This window comes from Notechis scutatus, chromosome 2 (genome assembly GCF_049901735.1).
Source record: "Notechis scutatus isolate UNSWTSFEM ecotype Mainland chromosome 2, rNotScu1.2, whole genome shotgun sequence".
In the NCBI taxonomy this organism is placed as follows: Eukaryota; Metazoa; Chordata; class Lepidosauria; order Squamata; family Elapidae; genus Notechis; species Notechis scutatus.
The window spans coordinates 203,543,031-203,560,164 of record NC_142010.1 but is presented as its reverse complement, the minus strand read 5'-3'; the positions used below and the strand labels follow the sequence as shown (position 1 = coordinate 203,560,164).

General features: G+C 42.3%; 1 protein-coding gene across 5 annotated transcripts in view; it reads right to left on the bottom strand.

Annotated features, from left to right (window-relative positions):
* LOC113416838 (transducin-like enhancer protein 4) overlaps nucleotides 1-12,020 on the bottom strand; it is a 159,851-nt gene extending 147,831 nt beyond the window's left edge. For 3 of the 5 annotated variants that reach the window (XM_026674952.2, XM_026674960.2, XM_026674968.2), the window contains exons 1-4: nucleotides 10,774-11,901; nucleotides 9,744-9,841; nucleotides 8,213-8,276; nucleotides 6,779-6,823 (exon numbers count right to left, since the gene is read on the bottom strand). In XM_026674952.2, coding sequence (XP_026530737.1) covers nucleotides 6,779-6,823; nucleotides 8,213-8,276; nucleotides 9,744-9,841; nucleotides 10,774-10,818 — 252 coding nt within the window. In that variant the 5' untranslated portion in view covers nucleotides 10,819-11,901. Of the gene's footprint in view, nucleotides 1-6,778; nucleotides 6,824-8,212; nucleotides 8,277-9,743; nucleotides 9,842-10,773 lie in introns of all 5 variants that reach the window. The other 2 variants (XM_026674944.2, XM_087957846.1) reach the window with 2 other exon arrangements.
* Nucleotides 12,021-17,134: the final 5,114 nt, after the last annotated feature.

The window sequence follows — 17,134 nt, the reverse complement described above, 5'->3', positions numbered from 1 at the left end:
TTATTACACCATAGGGTTGCTTTTTACACTGTCTGAATGCTTAAGGCATACCTAAGAATTACTGATTTAGTTTTAAAATTCTAATCTTCAGATTTAAAAAATCTAATGTAAAATTCTACACCTTTCATTGGAAGTGATGGGGTGATCTAATCTCCAATAATATTTTTTCCTCTCATATGTTGGTTTCTGTGAGTTTGCTTATGCCATTTCTCCATTAATCCTGTCATTAATTTTTCCATATATTTTTTTAAAGCCGATTCAATAAGAGACCTGAATGAATCCAAAGTCAGGTTAAGTCACCAGATAAGTCAGATACAGTTTGACCATACCAATTTTAAGGTGGAGGATAGATCTACTTAAGTGAAGAAATTCTGACTGCAATGTTTGTTCATCAGCTCCTGCTTTATATTTTGAAATTTGATAAGTAAGCTTTGTCATTGGTGTTCACCTTTGCATTTCTAATCTACTTTATTTTCGCTTTCCAATCCTACAGTACGGGTTCCTCATTGTTTATATCGTGAACAAATCTTTCTTATGGTGTAAAAAAAGGAGAGCAAATTTTAACAATGTAATTTTAGCTGGTTTCCCAGCTTCTTTTCAAGTAGAAAAAAATACATCTCCAACCAGAAATCAATATTGTACATGTTCATCTTGTAATTCTATTCTCACATACAGTCCCATTTACAATCCAAAACATCTGGATAAATAGCTGGTCAAATAAACAGAACATTACAAGTGATCTTGTTTTAATCTTCAGCGATCACTGAGATGTTTATGAGAATAGATACAGGAACAGAAACTTCCATACAAGAGCTTCTTGAAAGCAAGAACACACTAATGCTTACAAAAGAATGTCTGTTCTCTACAGCAGCAGTATTTCTCAATAACTTTTAAGAGGCATGGACTTCAGTTCCCAGAATCCCACAGCCATCATGCCGGGAGTTGAAATCCACACATCTTAAAGTTGCTGAAGTTGAGAAACACTCCTTGAGTTACAACCAACAGTGCAGCCTTCACACAGTGGTCATCTCTTCACATACAAAACTCTCTCCCTTTCTGGAGTTATTTGTAAGCCTTACAAAATGTGCACATTTGTGAAAAACGTCTTATCAATAACAGAAAATACTCATTACATTGATCAATCAGTAACTTGGCATTTCTGGGATGGAGAGCAAGATGTCCTTTATACAGATAAGTTCTCAACTTACATCCTTTTGTTTAGTGACTCTTCAAAGTTACAATGGCACTGAAAAAAGTGACTTATGACCATTTTTCAGACTCATGACAGTTGCAGCATCTCTATGGACACATGGTAAAAATTTGGATGCTTAGCAACTGGCTCATATTTCAATGTCCTGGGATCATGTGTCACCATGCCCAGTTTCTTTGGAGTTTGGCTGCAGCAGGAGATGCGAAAATGGGAACCCCCAGCTTCCGCCACCACTCAGTGCTCTGCCCACTCACTCGCCCACCTGCAGTGAGTTATCCCCATGGCACACTGGCCATGTGGTGTTGTCCTGTGGCAACTTGGTGGTGGTGAGTTGGCAGAGGTAACTTAGCAGTGGCAAGGTGGCAGCAGTGACCTGGCCGTGGCAAGTTGGCCATGCCAAGTTGTCCTAGACCCACTCTGGATGGGTCAGGGATCAGGGATGAGCCCTTTACAGAGGACCTGGGTTTACCCAACCTTGCTAACCTTTGATCAGCCTTCCTTAGATATCTCACAAAATATAGGTAAGCCTTGACCTACAACCTCAAGTGAGCCCAAAATTTCCATCGCTAAGCAAGGCAGTCGTTAAGTGAGTTTTGCTCCAATTTACGATCATTTTTGCTCCAATTGTTAAAACCACTGCAGTTGTTAAGTGAACCATGCAGTCCTTAAGCAAATCTGGCTGCTAATATCGACACTGCTTGTCATAAACTCACTGGGAAGGTTACAAATAGTCACATGACCCCAGGCCAGTGCAACCATCATAAATACATGCCAGTTGCCAAGCACCTGAATTTTGATGACATGACCGTGGAGTCAAACTGGTCATTTTTTTCCAGTCCTGTTGTAACTCCAGGCAGTCACTAAGCAAATGGTTGTAAGTTAAGGACTACCTGTATAACAGCTGCTCTCAATAACCAGCCTCCTATAGCTTCAGGGCTGAATAAGAGTGGTTGGTTGCTTCTAAATTAAACAAATGGATTCCCATCTAAGTCTTGGATGTAATCACTCACCCAAGCCCAAGCAGTAAGTGGACTCAAGGCTAGGTTGTCATACAAACTATATATTATCCCCGTCAGCAGTAAACCTCCTCTCCCCCACCTCAACCCTCCACTGTTCTACTCTGTTCTTTTCTTAAATAGCTCCATATAAAAGCCCCAACCTAATTAAAAACAGTTTCCTCTGCAGCAACAGCAGCCTTGATTTCACTTATTTACACATTAACTGCCGCCTCCGCTTGGCCAATCCAGCCTTATTCCCTGTACTACGCCAGGGCCTTTTATCTGCCCTGGACAGCATTTTCTCCAGCAGATGAAGTAGATGCCGATTGATTTGCTGTCGAGCATGGTAAATTAATAGCAACAAATTGCTGAGGGCCCCATCTCACTGCACCGCCATGCTTTGGCAGTTTTGCTTTATTCGCTCCATGATGGGCAGCAGTCAGGCCTCTTCAAGTCTATTTCGTCTTAACAACCCGCAATACTTTTCAATGGTGAAAATAGAGCTGTTCCTTGTAAGTCAGAAATCAATATCCTATTGCCCTTAGAAAATGCTAAACAAGCAGTATTGGCAATCCGCTTGGTACCAGAGGGTATCAGATATAATGCAAATCCATACCACTTCCCTCTGTATAGTTATTACAGTTTGCTAAAAGGTTCCTAATGCCATTTATCATCATTTACCATCAACTACAGCAGCTACGATTATGATATCCTATCAGCCAGGCCAGAGCCCTTTCATTTCAACCTAATTAATATTTTAGTAGCACTCCAAAAGGTTGTTGCCCAAGACCTGGAAGCAAATTTACACGGATTGGAGCAAAAGGGTTGAAAGGAGCAAAGAATGGATTGAAACATTCTTTCAAAATGATTTTTTCAAAGTATGCCCAGCTTCCAAGTTCTGATTTCTTCAAAGACAAAATAAAAAGAGATTTGTTTGAGATTGCCTTCAAGTCAAATGAATGTAACCGACTTCCCACCAGTCCTATTTGCAAGTGTATCTGTAGCCAAGTGCTGATTCTCATTATAAGGGAATAACCCACAAACCCCGATTTAGAATATTTTTATGCAGTATGACAATCTACTTAGCATAACAAAAATAACATTCAAATTTATGCAACAAAATCCTGATATTTTTTTTAAAGCTATAATAATATGACACACATATATGCATGCCCATCACACACTATTCCCTTTTGGGGTAAGCACCATTATGCAAAGCTCAGAAAATGAGCGGGCGGGGGGGGGCGCGGGGAACAATGAGCCAAAGGAATTCAGACATGTGAGAAGAAAAAGCAAAGGAAATATAGCAAAAATCTGTACTGTATCCCACACCATTTATTTTTTCATACCTTTCTACCCTGGCAAACCACATTCACACATTGCTTCTTACATTCATAAGCCATAAAATATTGGGGAAGGGAGAGATCCACAGAATTTTCAAGGTACGGTGAAACATGGAGTCAACAGAGATAAATATATTCATAGCTTTAACAGTATCCAGTCAGAAGGAGAAACAGTGGCATTTTCTGCCCAATTCTGGAGCAAAAACATGCTATCTCCCCCTCACCTCCTGTGTCCCAATCTGAGACCCCAAATGCCTCTAGGGCAGTTTACTGGTGTCAGCAGACATTGCCGAAAACAAAAATTAAACACAAATTAAACAGGTTTTTATACCACAGACCAGGTTGTTAGTTTCTATTATTATTATTATTATTTTTAAAAAAGACCAAAATAATTCAGAGAACTCATTTTATCAGTCTGCTATTTACCCAGTTACCAAAATCTAAATTAATTATGTTCTCAAACATAATTGTTAAAAATTGGCAACATTATGCAGGCTTAATTAAGATTAAATCCAATTTACTAAATGTACTTTAATTGGTACTAATTACATTAGCTTTCCTTTCAGAATGACAAATTCCCCATAGGTTTCACTTTAATAGTCTTCTATCAAAACCAACACGGGATGACTGATGATCAGCGTAGCAAAAGAGATGGGGAAGGCAAGAAACCACACCACATCATTTTCACCCTACCCTGAAGTCCATGTGCAAATGGAGAGAGAAAGAGAGGGGGGAGGAGAGAGAGGGACACACACACACACAGAGAATGCTCCATGCATTTATCCTTTGATCAATCTGGTAAATCACAGAGGTTTGACACCAGCACAGCAATCATTTTCGGTTCCAATGAAAAATTTCTCTAAAAATAAATACTCTGTGGCCGGGAGCAGCCAAGAAGAACAGATGCCTCAACAACAACAAAAAATACACAAAGGTTTCAAATATCAGGGTCACCAATTACTAGGGTACTTCCAGGGACTCCAGGGAGCCCCACTTTTGAGACGCAAATCCAATAAGCGAATAAGCCTAACCTTATCTAGAGAACTAGACCCAATTATGCCGCAGGGCAACTCAGCCGCATTATTGCCTGCTTTCCATTACAAGGGCATCCAGCCTCTACATCTGGAAAAGAAGCTAAAAGAAACCAAGGCTATCTGCCCAGGAAAACAAATAAAGATGGATAGGTCTCTCGGCTTTGTGTTGGGGCGTAGGGAGATGGAGGAGGGACACGGAGAAAGAAAATATAATAAGTTGATGGTTTGCCGAGCTGCAAGGATTCCATAATGTGATAAACTGCCCTCAGGATTTTTTTTTTTTATGTAATTGAATTGAAAAACAAAACCCACAAATAATCCCCAAAGCAGATCACTCAGTCTGAACTGGGTTGTAGGAGGTGGAGGGAGGGAGGGGTGGAATCAGGAGAGAAAGAACAAGATGGAAGGATTTAAGGTGGAGGTTTAAAGGTTTTGAAAGGGCGGCCTTCAGTATGTCTGTAATGTCAGATGAAAAGGGCCGGAAAAGAGTCGAAGCTTGGAGGGGAAAACATATTTGAATCCACATCACCTATCCCTCTTGTTGTACAGCAAAGAGAGATAGGAAAAGATTCTTTTTTTAAAAAAAAATATTATTCTTCCGTGAAGCCTTTCATTCATCCGCAGTATGTGATGGAAAAGTATTAAGATGTGTTTTGTGAAGATGCAGCATTTATATCACTAATCCTAGAGAAAGGAGAGCAAGTGGAGGAAATGGTAGCCTCATTTAACCATCAAAACCACCCTAGATATAAAATGGAGAAGTTTCTCAACCCTGTAATACAGGGGTTGTTTACAAAGTAAGATTTTGGAAATAAAAGTTTAAAAGTGCATTTTTCCCCCCTCCCTGCCTCAAGAATCCTCACTGACTTCACATCCAAACCTTTTATTTCTAACAGATATTTTAAATAAAGAGAAAGTCTCAGTACACGTTTTTAACTACTTAGTGTAAATATAAGCTGAAACAACAGGCTGGTGTTCAATTTGGAACACCTGTGGGAAACTGTATACATGGATGAGGCATATGTGTTTTGACGATTATCCTATTTATACAAGTTATAATAATTTATTCTAGTGCATTAAAAGGATAAAAAGCTGAACTTTGAATAATTTCAACAAAAAGTTTCCTTTTGTTAAAGACAATGTTCATAAAAGGTCATATACCTGACTGTCACTTACAGTACCCATTTGTTGACTTAAGTATTAATTTCAAAAGTTGTGCATACTTCCAACACTGAACTAGAGACAACTAAATATTGATCGTATACAGTTCATTTTATCACAACTCAGTGATTTGAAATAAAACACATTATGAAATACACTAATATTTTGGCCAGCATAAACAAGTTTCTAATTACACTATCCTCATAAATTGTGCAATTATAGGGTGAACTCACAAGCAGAATTTCAAGGTAAATGTTCTCAAGTTTAGAATTCGCTACTGATCAAATAAATCAGACGTTTTCCCTTGCCACACTTCTTTGTTTTAGAAGGATTTTAAAAAGTAACTTTATTTAGGAATGCTTTTAAAATAAAATCATGGTAATAAAGAAACTGAATATTTTCTCATTGTAAAATTAATCAAAATATTTGGGTCTATGTCAGGAAATCTGTTTGTTATCAATGAAGCTATGCTCATTAATCAATTAACAATTTATTAAACTTAGCCAAACTGTTAGATTGCAACCCAGGGCTAAACTTCAGCATGGAATCATTTACATGAACAATATCTGGTTCTAAAAGAGACAAATGCATGCATGATTGAGTAAACAAATTAATGAATGGAAGGAAGAAGCAACAATTCATATTTTTGCAACATTTTTAATCTACGTATTCCAATAAACTTATCTACTTACATATTGTTTCACTTAAAATAAAGACAACTACTCATTCATGATAGATTTACTTTAGAGTGGGAGTTGGTATATGCATCAAAAGGCAGCAATTGACAGTAATCAACTTTAACCTACAATCATGATTTTGCAAACAAAAAATACTTGAAGGAAGACATTATTTAGACAGCTGTTAGTATAACACAACAGTTTCTCCTAGGCATAGCTAGAAGGGTTTGTCTCATAAAATAATTAAGACTGGCTCCCTCAGTCTGCTGAAACAATCACATTTTGTAGAATTGAGTAAAATACAACAAACAGTTTTTTTAACCACAAGGCAAGAGACAAAATCTAGTTTGCCTACCTGTTTATGCATCTCTATATTCAACCCATACGACATTTCATAATACTAAGGGGAAAAAAGAACATTGATTTATTTTAAAATTGGCAAGGACACAAAAGTGACCAACATGTAGAATTTTGAAGAACTATGCTATGTAAAAGTTAAATGTTGTCTTTCCTATCATAACACAATTAATTGTTGTCTATTTTAATTCTACACTGATCTAATTTCCAAAAAGAGGAAACTATTCATTTAAATACTGGCAAGGGAGCAAATCCAATTATTAAAAATTAGATAAGTACATATACACATTTTTAATATAAAAATGCTAAAATGTTGGAAATGCTAACAAAGCAGGCATTAACATTGTTATTAGGCAAAAACAGAAATTTATTCTGCATTTATTTTATACATATACATATATATATATGCAGCTATTCTATTTTTAAATATAGAATAAATTTGTTTATTCTGAAACCAACACACAGGCAAAGCTACCTAATTGCATCCTTGTATTTTCTTGCACCAAATGGTTGCTCAGTTTTGCCAGATAGCACCATATGTACCAATCACATTAGATAAGAGAAAGTCAGAATATAAGCTTTGATGGATAGCTTTGCTTTGGCTAGAAGGCAGCGTATCTCTCAAGGTTACTGTTCTCCTTAAAACTGAGTCACTCCATCACATAAAAAAGCAATTATTTTCCCATCTAACTACAGAGGAACACATAGAAAACAGCTCTTTGGGTGTTACCAGGATCTACCAGAAAAATTAGGTATGGAAAGACCATAATCTGCCAATTGCCGATAAAGGGAATTTGGACAAGCCGGCAAATAAAAACAGTATCTAAATATTTTCCAACCTTCCAATACCTCACATCTACAATTAAACATAAAGTCTGCTCACAAGCCATAGGTTTAAGAATGAAAACCTGATTAAGATGTGAGTGAACTGCTCCCTCAAGTCTATTAATGTACTTTTCTTCCTTTGACACACAGATACAGGAATATTCCACATCTCAAGGGAAGGGAATAGCATAAACCTGTCAGCTTTCCCACTGAAGCTGTATGAAAATGCAGACATTGCCCGGATCAGTCAATAGATAAAGTAGTGTAACGCTTCTGTATCCTTTAAATACAAAGTGCAATCTTAAAGGATTCTCACCCTTGCAGGACCAATGGAGGGCTCATCTATCTCTTTCAAGAAAAACTTGATCATAAAAAGGTCCAAGAGGACTCTGAGCAACCATAAAAAGAAAACTTCACACCTAGGCTTTCAACATTAAGCATACAAAAAGGGGTTTCAAACCCAGCCTTTTATCCTGGCACCTTCGTTCTTACTTAACAGCATCCCTGTGGGCATACTAGCTAGCTGCCTGCAGCAACCTGGACCATTTGGATCTGTTCAAAGACCAAATTCATAAAACAGACACTCTGAACTGGTTATACTGCTTACCATGACATAATGTCGCTGCATCTCCGTCTTTTCACTGGCCAGTTTTTCACATTCTAGCTTTAAACTGTTGGGAGGGGGAGGAAAAGGAGGAAGGGAGACAAAAGACAACCGTCTCTGAATATATAACATCATTTTTTAAAATACCTTAATATATATGTAAGCATTCCCTGCAAGTCACCTACATAACATTGATAAATTTTATTTAAAAAAAAAAAAACTTTGAACATCCCTTTAGTGTCCTTTGTTGACAATTACACAGGTTTGTTTTTTTTCTCAGATAAGATATAAGAAAACTTTTTGAAGCAAATGGATAAGGTATTTTGGAGGAGAGTGGAAAAAGAGCAAAACAAATAATCTTCCTGGAAAAAAAAGAGAGAGGGGAAAAATAGCTAAACACCAAAACTGAGAAAGCCGATTATGTCCAATGCGTAACATTGTATGCTACTGTAAAAATCTATTTCAAAAATACCACTAAACTGGTTTTTCTGTGTGATCTTGCTTGCCCTCAAACAAGACAATGTAACTCAGAATAAACCACTCGAAACAAAAAAAAGAGTTGAAAGGTTTTCAGTTTTCAAAGAAAGCAGCACAACAGCATCCACAAGCGACATCTTGTGAGCAATAAACCCTTTCTTGCACTCTTCCCACTTAAGAAAAAAAATAATAAACCAAACCACAAGGGGGGAGGAGGAAACCTTGTCAAAAAAAAAAAGTATAAAGTCTTCTCCCCCCAAGAATAATGAGCAAACACTCCAGGTCTAATTAATCAGCACTTGATATCCTCCGTTGTCACACCACCAATGAAGAAAATGAGCAACAGCAAATGCACCACCCAAACAATAGTTAAACCAAAATGCACCCAGGAGAAAAGAGGGGGGAAAGCAAAAAAGCCCCCTTTTTTTCTCTTTTCTTTCCCCCTTTGCAATCCCAACTTGAGGAGCAGGTGGTGGGAAATCTTAGCCTCCTCCTTTCCAAAGCTCCCATGTCTGAAACAGCTTCTCTGATCGTGCTTTGTTGAACTCATAAGAGCTCTTTTATTTATAGGTCGGTAACAGATGTGCCAAGGCTAAACTTCAGCGGGGAAAAAAAAAAGATTTCTTCTGTTTGGGTGAATTCAGGGAGAAATGTAAGTGCTCTGGATAAAGGGTTTTCAGGACAATGTTTAAAAGCACACTTGTAATATTTGGGAACCTTGTTCTGCTAAGAGAGGTCGTAGTTTAAGTCAGTCTTTGACAATAAGATAAAACAGGTTGATAAAAGCTGAGACCTCAGAAAGTAGGCGAGGGTGTTTTCTTCTGGTGGGGCTGTTACCTTTTGAAGAACATAATTTTAAAAGGAGAGAGAGAGATACATCCCAAGCAAGATCAAAAAGAACAGCCTTTTATCAAGGCTACAACCTGGAAATGTTTAGATACCCCCTTCTTCTAAAGAAGGGGGTCACCCCCATACATGTCCATGAATTTTAGGGGAAGCAAGAAAGCCAAACCAGAAACAAGTTACAGGATCAGAGAAAGTAAACACAATAAATTACCTGTGGTACTGAGCCTGTAAAAACTGAAACTCCTCCTTAATCCGATCACAGGATTCAGAAATGGTGAATTTGAAGGGTTGAGCAGGCTGATGTGGTGCCTAGAAGCGGTCATCAGAATATAAAATATTTTAATTACTCCTGTGTTAAGCCAGCCTGCTGGTGCACATAACATACATCAACACACCCAGTGAAGTCACCTCACTGCCACTGATGGAAAGAGCGATTAAAAACTCACTTTGGCGAAGGTGTGTGCGCATACACACACACACACACACACAGGGTTTTTTTGTCCCCTTTCTTCACCACAAGAGCTCTCCTTGCCCTACACAAGCACAAAGTCTGAGTCTAGTCCACACCTCAAGTAAGCCTCTCTAATTGAGGGAGCGTCTTGCCTTTGATTGCTCATCTTTCTGTGCCAACAAAAGCACCCACAATCACAAAGCTGAGCAAGGTGAAAGTAGACAACAGTTGCCCCAGGGGGGGAGTGGGTTATTAACCAGGATAAAAGAGGAGGAGGAGGGGGGGCAAAGAGGGTGGGGGGAAATCACAAGGCAAAAATGGACAGCGCACCCGGAGAGAAACAGAAACCGAATTCAGATTAAGCAAGCTCCGCGCTCCCAACTCCAGATCGCCTCTCAAAGGCTAGCAAGACGGAAGTAGTGTAAACATATTCCCTGACATCGCGAAGCCTGGAAAGCCAAAAGACAACAATAAGAAAATGGCTACAACTCAATTGTTTCACCCAACTCTCCCTCCCCGTCGCTTCCCCCCACCGCCGCTCTTTCCCCTCGTTTGCGGTCTCGAAGCAGGAGGCAAACGGGGAGGCGGAGGTGGGGGTGGAAATGAGGGAAGAGATTTGTTCTTTATTCTTGCGGATCGTCCCTAATCTGTTTTCTCTGGCCGGTCCACCGCCGCCACCAGCTCCCGGTTCGGCCCCTCCCATTTCGTAAACAAGACTTTCGCGGGTGGGTGTCGTCTCCTCACGGTCGCCACCGAAGTGCCCCCCTCGCCCTGCCTCGCCGCTACTCACCGGGTGTCTGCTTTGAGGGTACATCTTGCTCAGGTCGCGAATCATCCAAACCGATTTAGTGGGTGCTCTGGGCCAGCCGGAAAACTCGGTTCATTGATTTGAACGGCAACAATGCAAAGGAGACGGAGGGGGACGGAGCTGGCCCCCGACGCTGGCTCTTGGACGAGCGCCTCCGGCTCTGCCCGGGCTCTTCCACCCCGCGGACACGAGCGAGGAAGAAGACACAAGAGGCGGAGGTGGTGGAAGAGGAGGAGGCGGCGAAGGCGGCGGCGACGGTTTTCTCCCCGGCGAAAGGGAAGCCGAGCAACATTCCACAGAGGCTGTCACTGCCCGGCGTGCATGATCGCCGGCGAGGCCCCGGTCGATTCCCGCGGTTGCTGCGCTCCCACGCCCAGGGCCTCGGCGCTCCGAAGGTCCGGCTGCCTGTCGCTCCGCGCGTGGACCGGTTCCCCGGTGAGCTCTGGGCGGTCGGAAAGCTTTTCGCTTTTCGCGGCTCCCGGCGGCGCCAGCTCCCTCGGCTCGCTCTTCGCTTCCCCGGGTCGGCTCTGCCTTCTTCACTGCGGCTGCCCCGCTCTGTGTCCCCCTAAACGGCAAGCAAAGGAAAAGCAAAGGACAACTCCGTTCATACCAGATCGGATCCTCTCGCCGCGATCCCTCTCGCAGCCGCCTCTTCCGTTTGAAAACTTTTACGGATCTTAGTTGCTTTGGCCCTTCGCAAACGAAGGAGAGAAGCGCGGTAAGGGAGGAGAGGAAAAGAGAGAGGAGGGGAGGAAAAAAAAACCAACCTCCTCTTTCAGAACTCCCGAGATGAAAAGAATCGCTTGTTATTCCCGTCTTTCTCCCTAGCAATTATGCGCGTCCTCAAATAGCTAAGTGCAATAACCTTTTGTTGTGGGTTTTTTTTTTTCTTCCTTCCTTCCCCTTTAAATGGGTCTGGTTCTCCCTCCCCTTTGTAAAAAAAAAAAAAAATGAAGAAACACGGTCTTGATCAAACGAGTTTTTATTTTCCCTTTTTTAAATAAAAAAAAAATCCTCTCCTTTTCCTTTCCAACTCTGGCAAATCGCAACGCAAAACAATATAACACGAAACCGCAACAGCAGCCCAGACCCACCGCTCTGCCCAGCTCTAACAACACGCTCTGGCGAGGTGACTCCTTTGACCAAATTTAGCAGCAGCGAATCATTAACATTCTGATACATATTCACAACAATCGGAAGACGAGACTGTCGCAGAGCATCCTGGTACACGTAGTTCTCCAGCCAAGCATTCTTTCGAGCTGAGACCGACGACATACGCCAATAAGAAACTACCGTTCCCGTCAGGAAGCACAAAACCTTTTTAGCCTCCTGTCTAGTTCCCCCCAACCGCTCCTCCCACCCAGGGCGTCAACAACGACCAATCAACGGCGGCCACTCATTAATCGCCGTTCTGTATTAATGCCCATCATTTCGCCTCTGACAAATGGGCTTACGGCTCGGCGGCGCGGGAGGGGAGGGAGGGGGAGAGAGGAGGGAGGAGGAGAGACGAGTCTCGCCGACCTCCCCACGTGGGGAAGTGACGCGTCCTGAGCGGTCGCCAATCCGAAGGATCCGTTTGAAGGGGCCCTCCCCCGACCCTCCCTTCTTCCCTCTGCCCGAGGTGGAGCTTTGAGATTGCTGACGTTCGATTGCGCCGGCGTTCGAACAGGGGAAACATTTGTTCAGCTGTCAATCAAAGTAACGTGGGACGGCTGCTCGCTGTTGCTGCTACCGCCGCCGCTGCCGCCGCTGCCGCTTGTCTGCTGGGTGGTGGCGCGATGAGGGAGGTGTGCGGCTGGAGGAGGAGGAGGAGAGGAGGAGGAAAAGGCCTCCATTGAACCTTGCAGCGTCCCACCCCCAGCCAGTGCCACTCACCGCCGCTGTATCACCCACACCGGGAGGAATGCGGACTAATTAGGGGCCAATGTCTCCTTAAAGAGACAAGCTCGGCCTTGTGTAACGTGCCGAACCCCCCGTTGAGACGAGAAAGAGAGACGGGGGGGGAGAGAGAGATCGCGCCGATCCCGCTTCTTCTTTCAGTTCACATCAATTTTACGCGCCACTGGAGCTGGCATAATTTTCATGTGAACGGGACTGAGGCGCTCCGCCGAGTGAGAGCCGAGGGGGGGGGGGCTAGACGCTCGGGGAGAGGAGGGGAGAAGAAAGAGGGGGAGGGGGAGGAGAGGGGCTTAAGACTCTGAGGGAGAGATTGGGATCTTTTCATTTTCTCCCATTTAGGGAGAAAAGGCAGGGTTTTCCGAGGTTATAAAAGAGCGGCTTGTTAATTGGGCACTGAAAGGGAGAGCCGGCCGAAGGGAAAAGGCAAAGCCGGGCGAAGGGAAGAATTTTATCCGGAGCTAATTTATACTCCGCGTCGGCGACCTCAGTCCATCGGGGCGGCAAGCAAACGTTTGGTCCGGGAGTTTTTGTTTTTTTTTGGGGGGTGTTGGGGGTGTTGACAGAAAAAAAAAATACCGTGGCTACACAAAACGGGGTAGGGGGAAACGGCTGGGCTTCCCTCCGGGATGGGGAAAGCTTCAAGAGGATGGATTCAGGGACATCTTTGCCCCCTTCGCCCGCCAACGTGGAGGGGCTGGGCTGCTGCTCTCGACTCGGAGATGTCCAAACGGGCCGAGCCCGAGATTATACCTCAGGCGTCCCTCGCCTTGTCAAAGGGGAAGTGAAAGAGACAAGACAAGACCGGGGCTCTGCGGTTAAGCCTCCTGGGTTTCTGCGAATCGCGCCTCCACCCACCCTCTCCCCGCGGGAAAGCTGGCGCTTTTGCTTCTTCATATACATCAACCAGATGGAAAGGAAGCTGCCTTGCGCGGGGCGGGGGTGGGGGGGGGACGCGTTTGGAATCATTGCAGCGTTATGAGGGACCTTGACAGCTAACTAGGCTTGCTAGGACGCAAAAGTGGATGTGAATCCGGTTTGAGCATCTTGGGGGTGTTCCTCTTTCTCCCTCCCTCCCTCTCTTTTGGGTTGTAGAACAGGCAGAAGCCCCTCTTTCAAAGCCTGAAATTTGCAGATCTGAGGAAGAAAATCTTTTAGGTTTACTTTGTGTTGGGTCAGGTCATAGTTGGACCGTGTTGCCCGAATTATGTGGCATGCAAACATGCACCGGTGTGGCAAGGGAGTTACTTACCACTGTTGAACAAGCCCATCTACCCTTTAAATATCCCTTGGAGTGGTGGATGGGGAAGCTTGAGGTTAAACATGAAAATTTCCCATATTGTGTCCACTAAAGGCTGTGCAAAGAAAGAAATCAAACTCATCCACCCCGACATTTAATAAATGTAAGCCAGAATAGTACTTTGTAGGCCACTCCTCACACAAGAATCCTGCTTAGAGCATGTCCCCTAAAATATCTCATTATTTTGCTTAGAACCAGAAATGGTTACTTTCAAAGAGGAAATCAGTATTGTGTATCAGGATACCAGTCACATTTTTTCCCCCATTTTAGCATCTTCCACATATGTTGGACTGCAAGTCCCAGACTTTCTAGCCAAGATGACTGCTGAAACTCATCATACTGTAGGACTAAATAAGCTGCATTAATGTTGTTTTCCAATTTGGGGGCAAGATGTGTCATGCCAATCACTGGGAAGCCAGCTTTTCTAATGGTGCTTGCTTAATATCTCCTTGTGATCAAGTAACCATTGCTTTCATCTGAAAAACATTTCATGCTGTTCAACAGGTACTCTTGTTTTCTAAAATAACCTCAGCTTTGTATGCTGCCTGGTAAACAGATCTATATACTGCCCAGATTGCTTCTTCAGTGTCCTCATGCAGGTTGACAATACAGGAAAAAGGGTAGTGGAAAAATAAAATGTTTTGCAAGCTGTGGGCAGTAACCCGGGTCAGCTAGCAAATGCTACCTCTAAAGTCTGTATCTCGATTTGTGCCTCAAAAATCAATACAGCCCAAAAAGAGTGTCTCCAGCTCATTGTGAAGGTACTTCTGTTGTCTGAATCAGTGTGCTTGCAGCCTCACAACAGAATCTGAACAAAGAGAACATTGTAACCCTGTACAGCTCATGTAGTGCGCATACAAGCCAACGCCAGAGCCTCATGCTCTGGGTAGAAAACAAGAACTGTATTAGTACTTCATGGAAAGTGTACAAATGATTAAATACCACTGTTGATCTACTTTCTCACCAAATCAACACTTCCTGGTAATTATTTTATCCTTTTTATGAATCCTAGTAAACAGTCCAGAATTACAAGAAACTAAATGTTGCCTTTAGAATAAGACCAAACATGATTATGCTCTTTGCCCTGGTGACATTGTTTTAAAACTTTGGGTTATCTTGGCATTTTTATCAGGGTAAGACTAATGCACCACTGCTTTTGACCCTGATAAACATCATGAAAATAGTCCAAAACTTCTTGTTCAGCAGATGAAAATAAGTTTTTATACATAGTGGTGGCTGCTGAGTATAATTTCAGTCTAACTAACTTGTAAAGAATCAAGTCTCTCAACCACTGGAAGGATGATTCCAAGGCCCTGAAATTCATGTTCACCTGAAAAACAGCTTGCTAAATAGCTGGGGGACAAACTAGATAAAGTATAGGGCAGAGTCATTTGTTTAAACTTTCATTTATTCCACTAATCTAATGTATAACATCAGTGGCCAACCTTTCCTCTATTGCAGGTTGAATTCCAATCTTTTTGGGGTCATGAAATGATAGCAGTGGGGCAGGCAGGTTTGAGCTAAAGATGTGGGGAACTACTAGTACTCAGATCTCTCTTATTTTTTTCTGACACCTTCCTCTCTTTCATTTCCTCTTCCCTCTTTCTCTGCAAGCAATGGGAACAGATAACTTTTGCCAGGACATTGAAATGATTGCTTGTTGAAGACTTGAAATTAATCTGATTTCAAGTAAGAAGTAGTCAGGAGGAAGAAAGGGGTCAAAAACTCTACATGATGATCAAGGCTGCACAATCAAAGTCCCACTCTTTTAAAAACACATCACACATGCAATGCTTGTAGGAAAAGATGGACACTTTCAATCAAACTTGTGGCTGCCCTTTTGACTTTTCTTACTCCACTGATACCCCCTTTTGAGATCAAGAGTTTACTCATGCACGCACACCCAAGCTGCTGGGTAAAGAGTAAAAGCTCAGCTACATGCAACTCCATTCCAAAGGAATTGGTAAGATTGGCAGGCTAGTTTTAGTAAGGTTTCCTACCCATTGGTTTCTGCCTATTGGTTTCTGACCATTGAGCACCACAATGTGGCATGCAAAAGACTGCACTTTAAGATAATAGATGGGACACCCACCCACCCCAAAAAAATCATTTGACTGACTTAACAACTTGATTGCTGAAGTCTCATTAATAGATGGAAACAAAATTAAAAACAATAGTCCAGGCCAAAAAAGCCTTGACCATTTTACGTATAAATCTTTCTTTTTTTTAAATAAGAGGCAAAAAATGCTGATGGGTTGATTTTACTTGTACCAACCATGCAATAACGAGTTCTGGGATTGGGTACCATCAAATAGAATAGGATTGGAGAAAAGCTTCCAGCAATAAGAAAGAAATGCTTAGCCTCCCCAAATGAAAAGCACGTTGTAGTGGGTCTTGATGTAGCTAGAAATTGGGATAAGCACCCTGGAAGCCCAGTGAATCCAATCTAGCATTTAGTCTTTTCTTTCTTTATGGGTAAACTAGGTTTACCCCAGCAGACTTTCTGTCTGTGTCCTGATTTGCATGGAATGAGTCACTAGGTAGAGACATTGCTGATACTTCTTCAATTCTTGCTGAATTCAGATGGGTTCCAAACAATATCTGCAATCTAGAGATTAGGCTAACCAAGAAGTTTACTTATTTATTGAAAAGATTGGTAGACCTGCTTCTCTCACACAAGTGAGTTTGGACACTGTAGAAGGATTAAAATTACAGAACCTACCACCACTATCACCTCTGCAACATATAAATCTGGATATCCAAGAATAAACCATGATGTCACTCACAGGAGGAGACAAAAGCACATCCACAACAGCAGACCTCATCTAGCCATTGACCCACCTGCCTAGAGAGAGACAGTCAGATCTTCAGTGCCTTGAGAAAGGCTAACAAGATTGGGGCCATCCAAATTGTTGAGAAAATGCTATTCCACAGGGTAAGCATGGAATTCGGCAATGGAATGAGGATGGTCACATTGCCTTCTACAACCCCAGATTATTAATTACATCAGGGATGTCCAACCTTGGTATCGTTAAGACTGGTGGACTTCAACCCCCAGAATTCCCCAGCCAACCATGCTGGCTGGAGAGTTCTGGAAGTTGAAGTCCACCAGTTTTAAACGTTACCAAGATTGGACACCTCTGATCT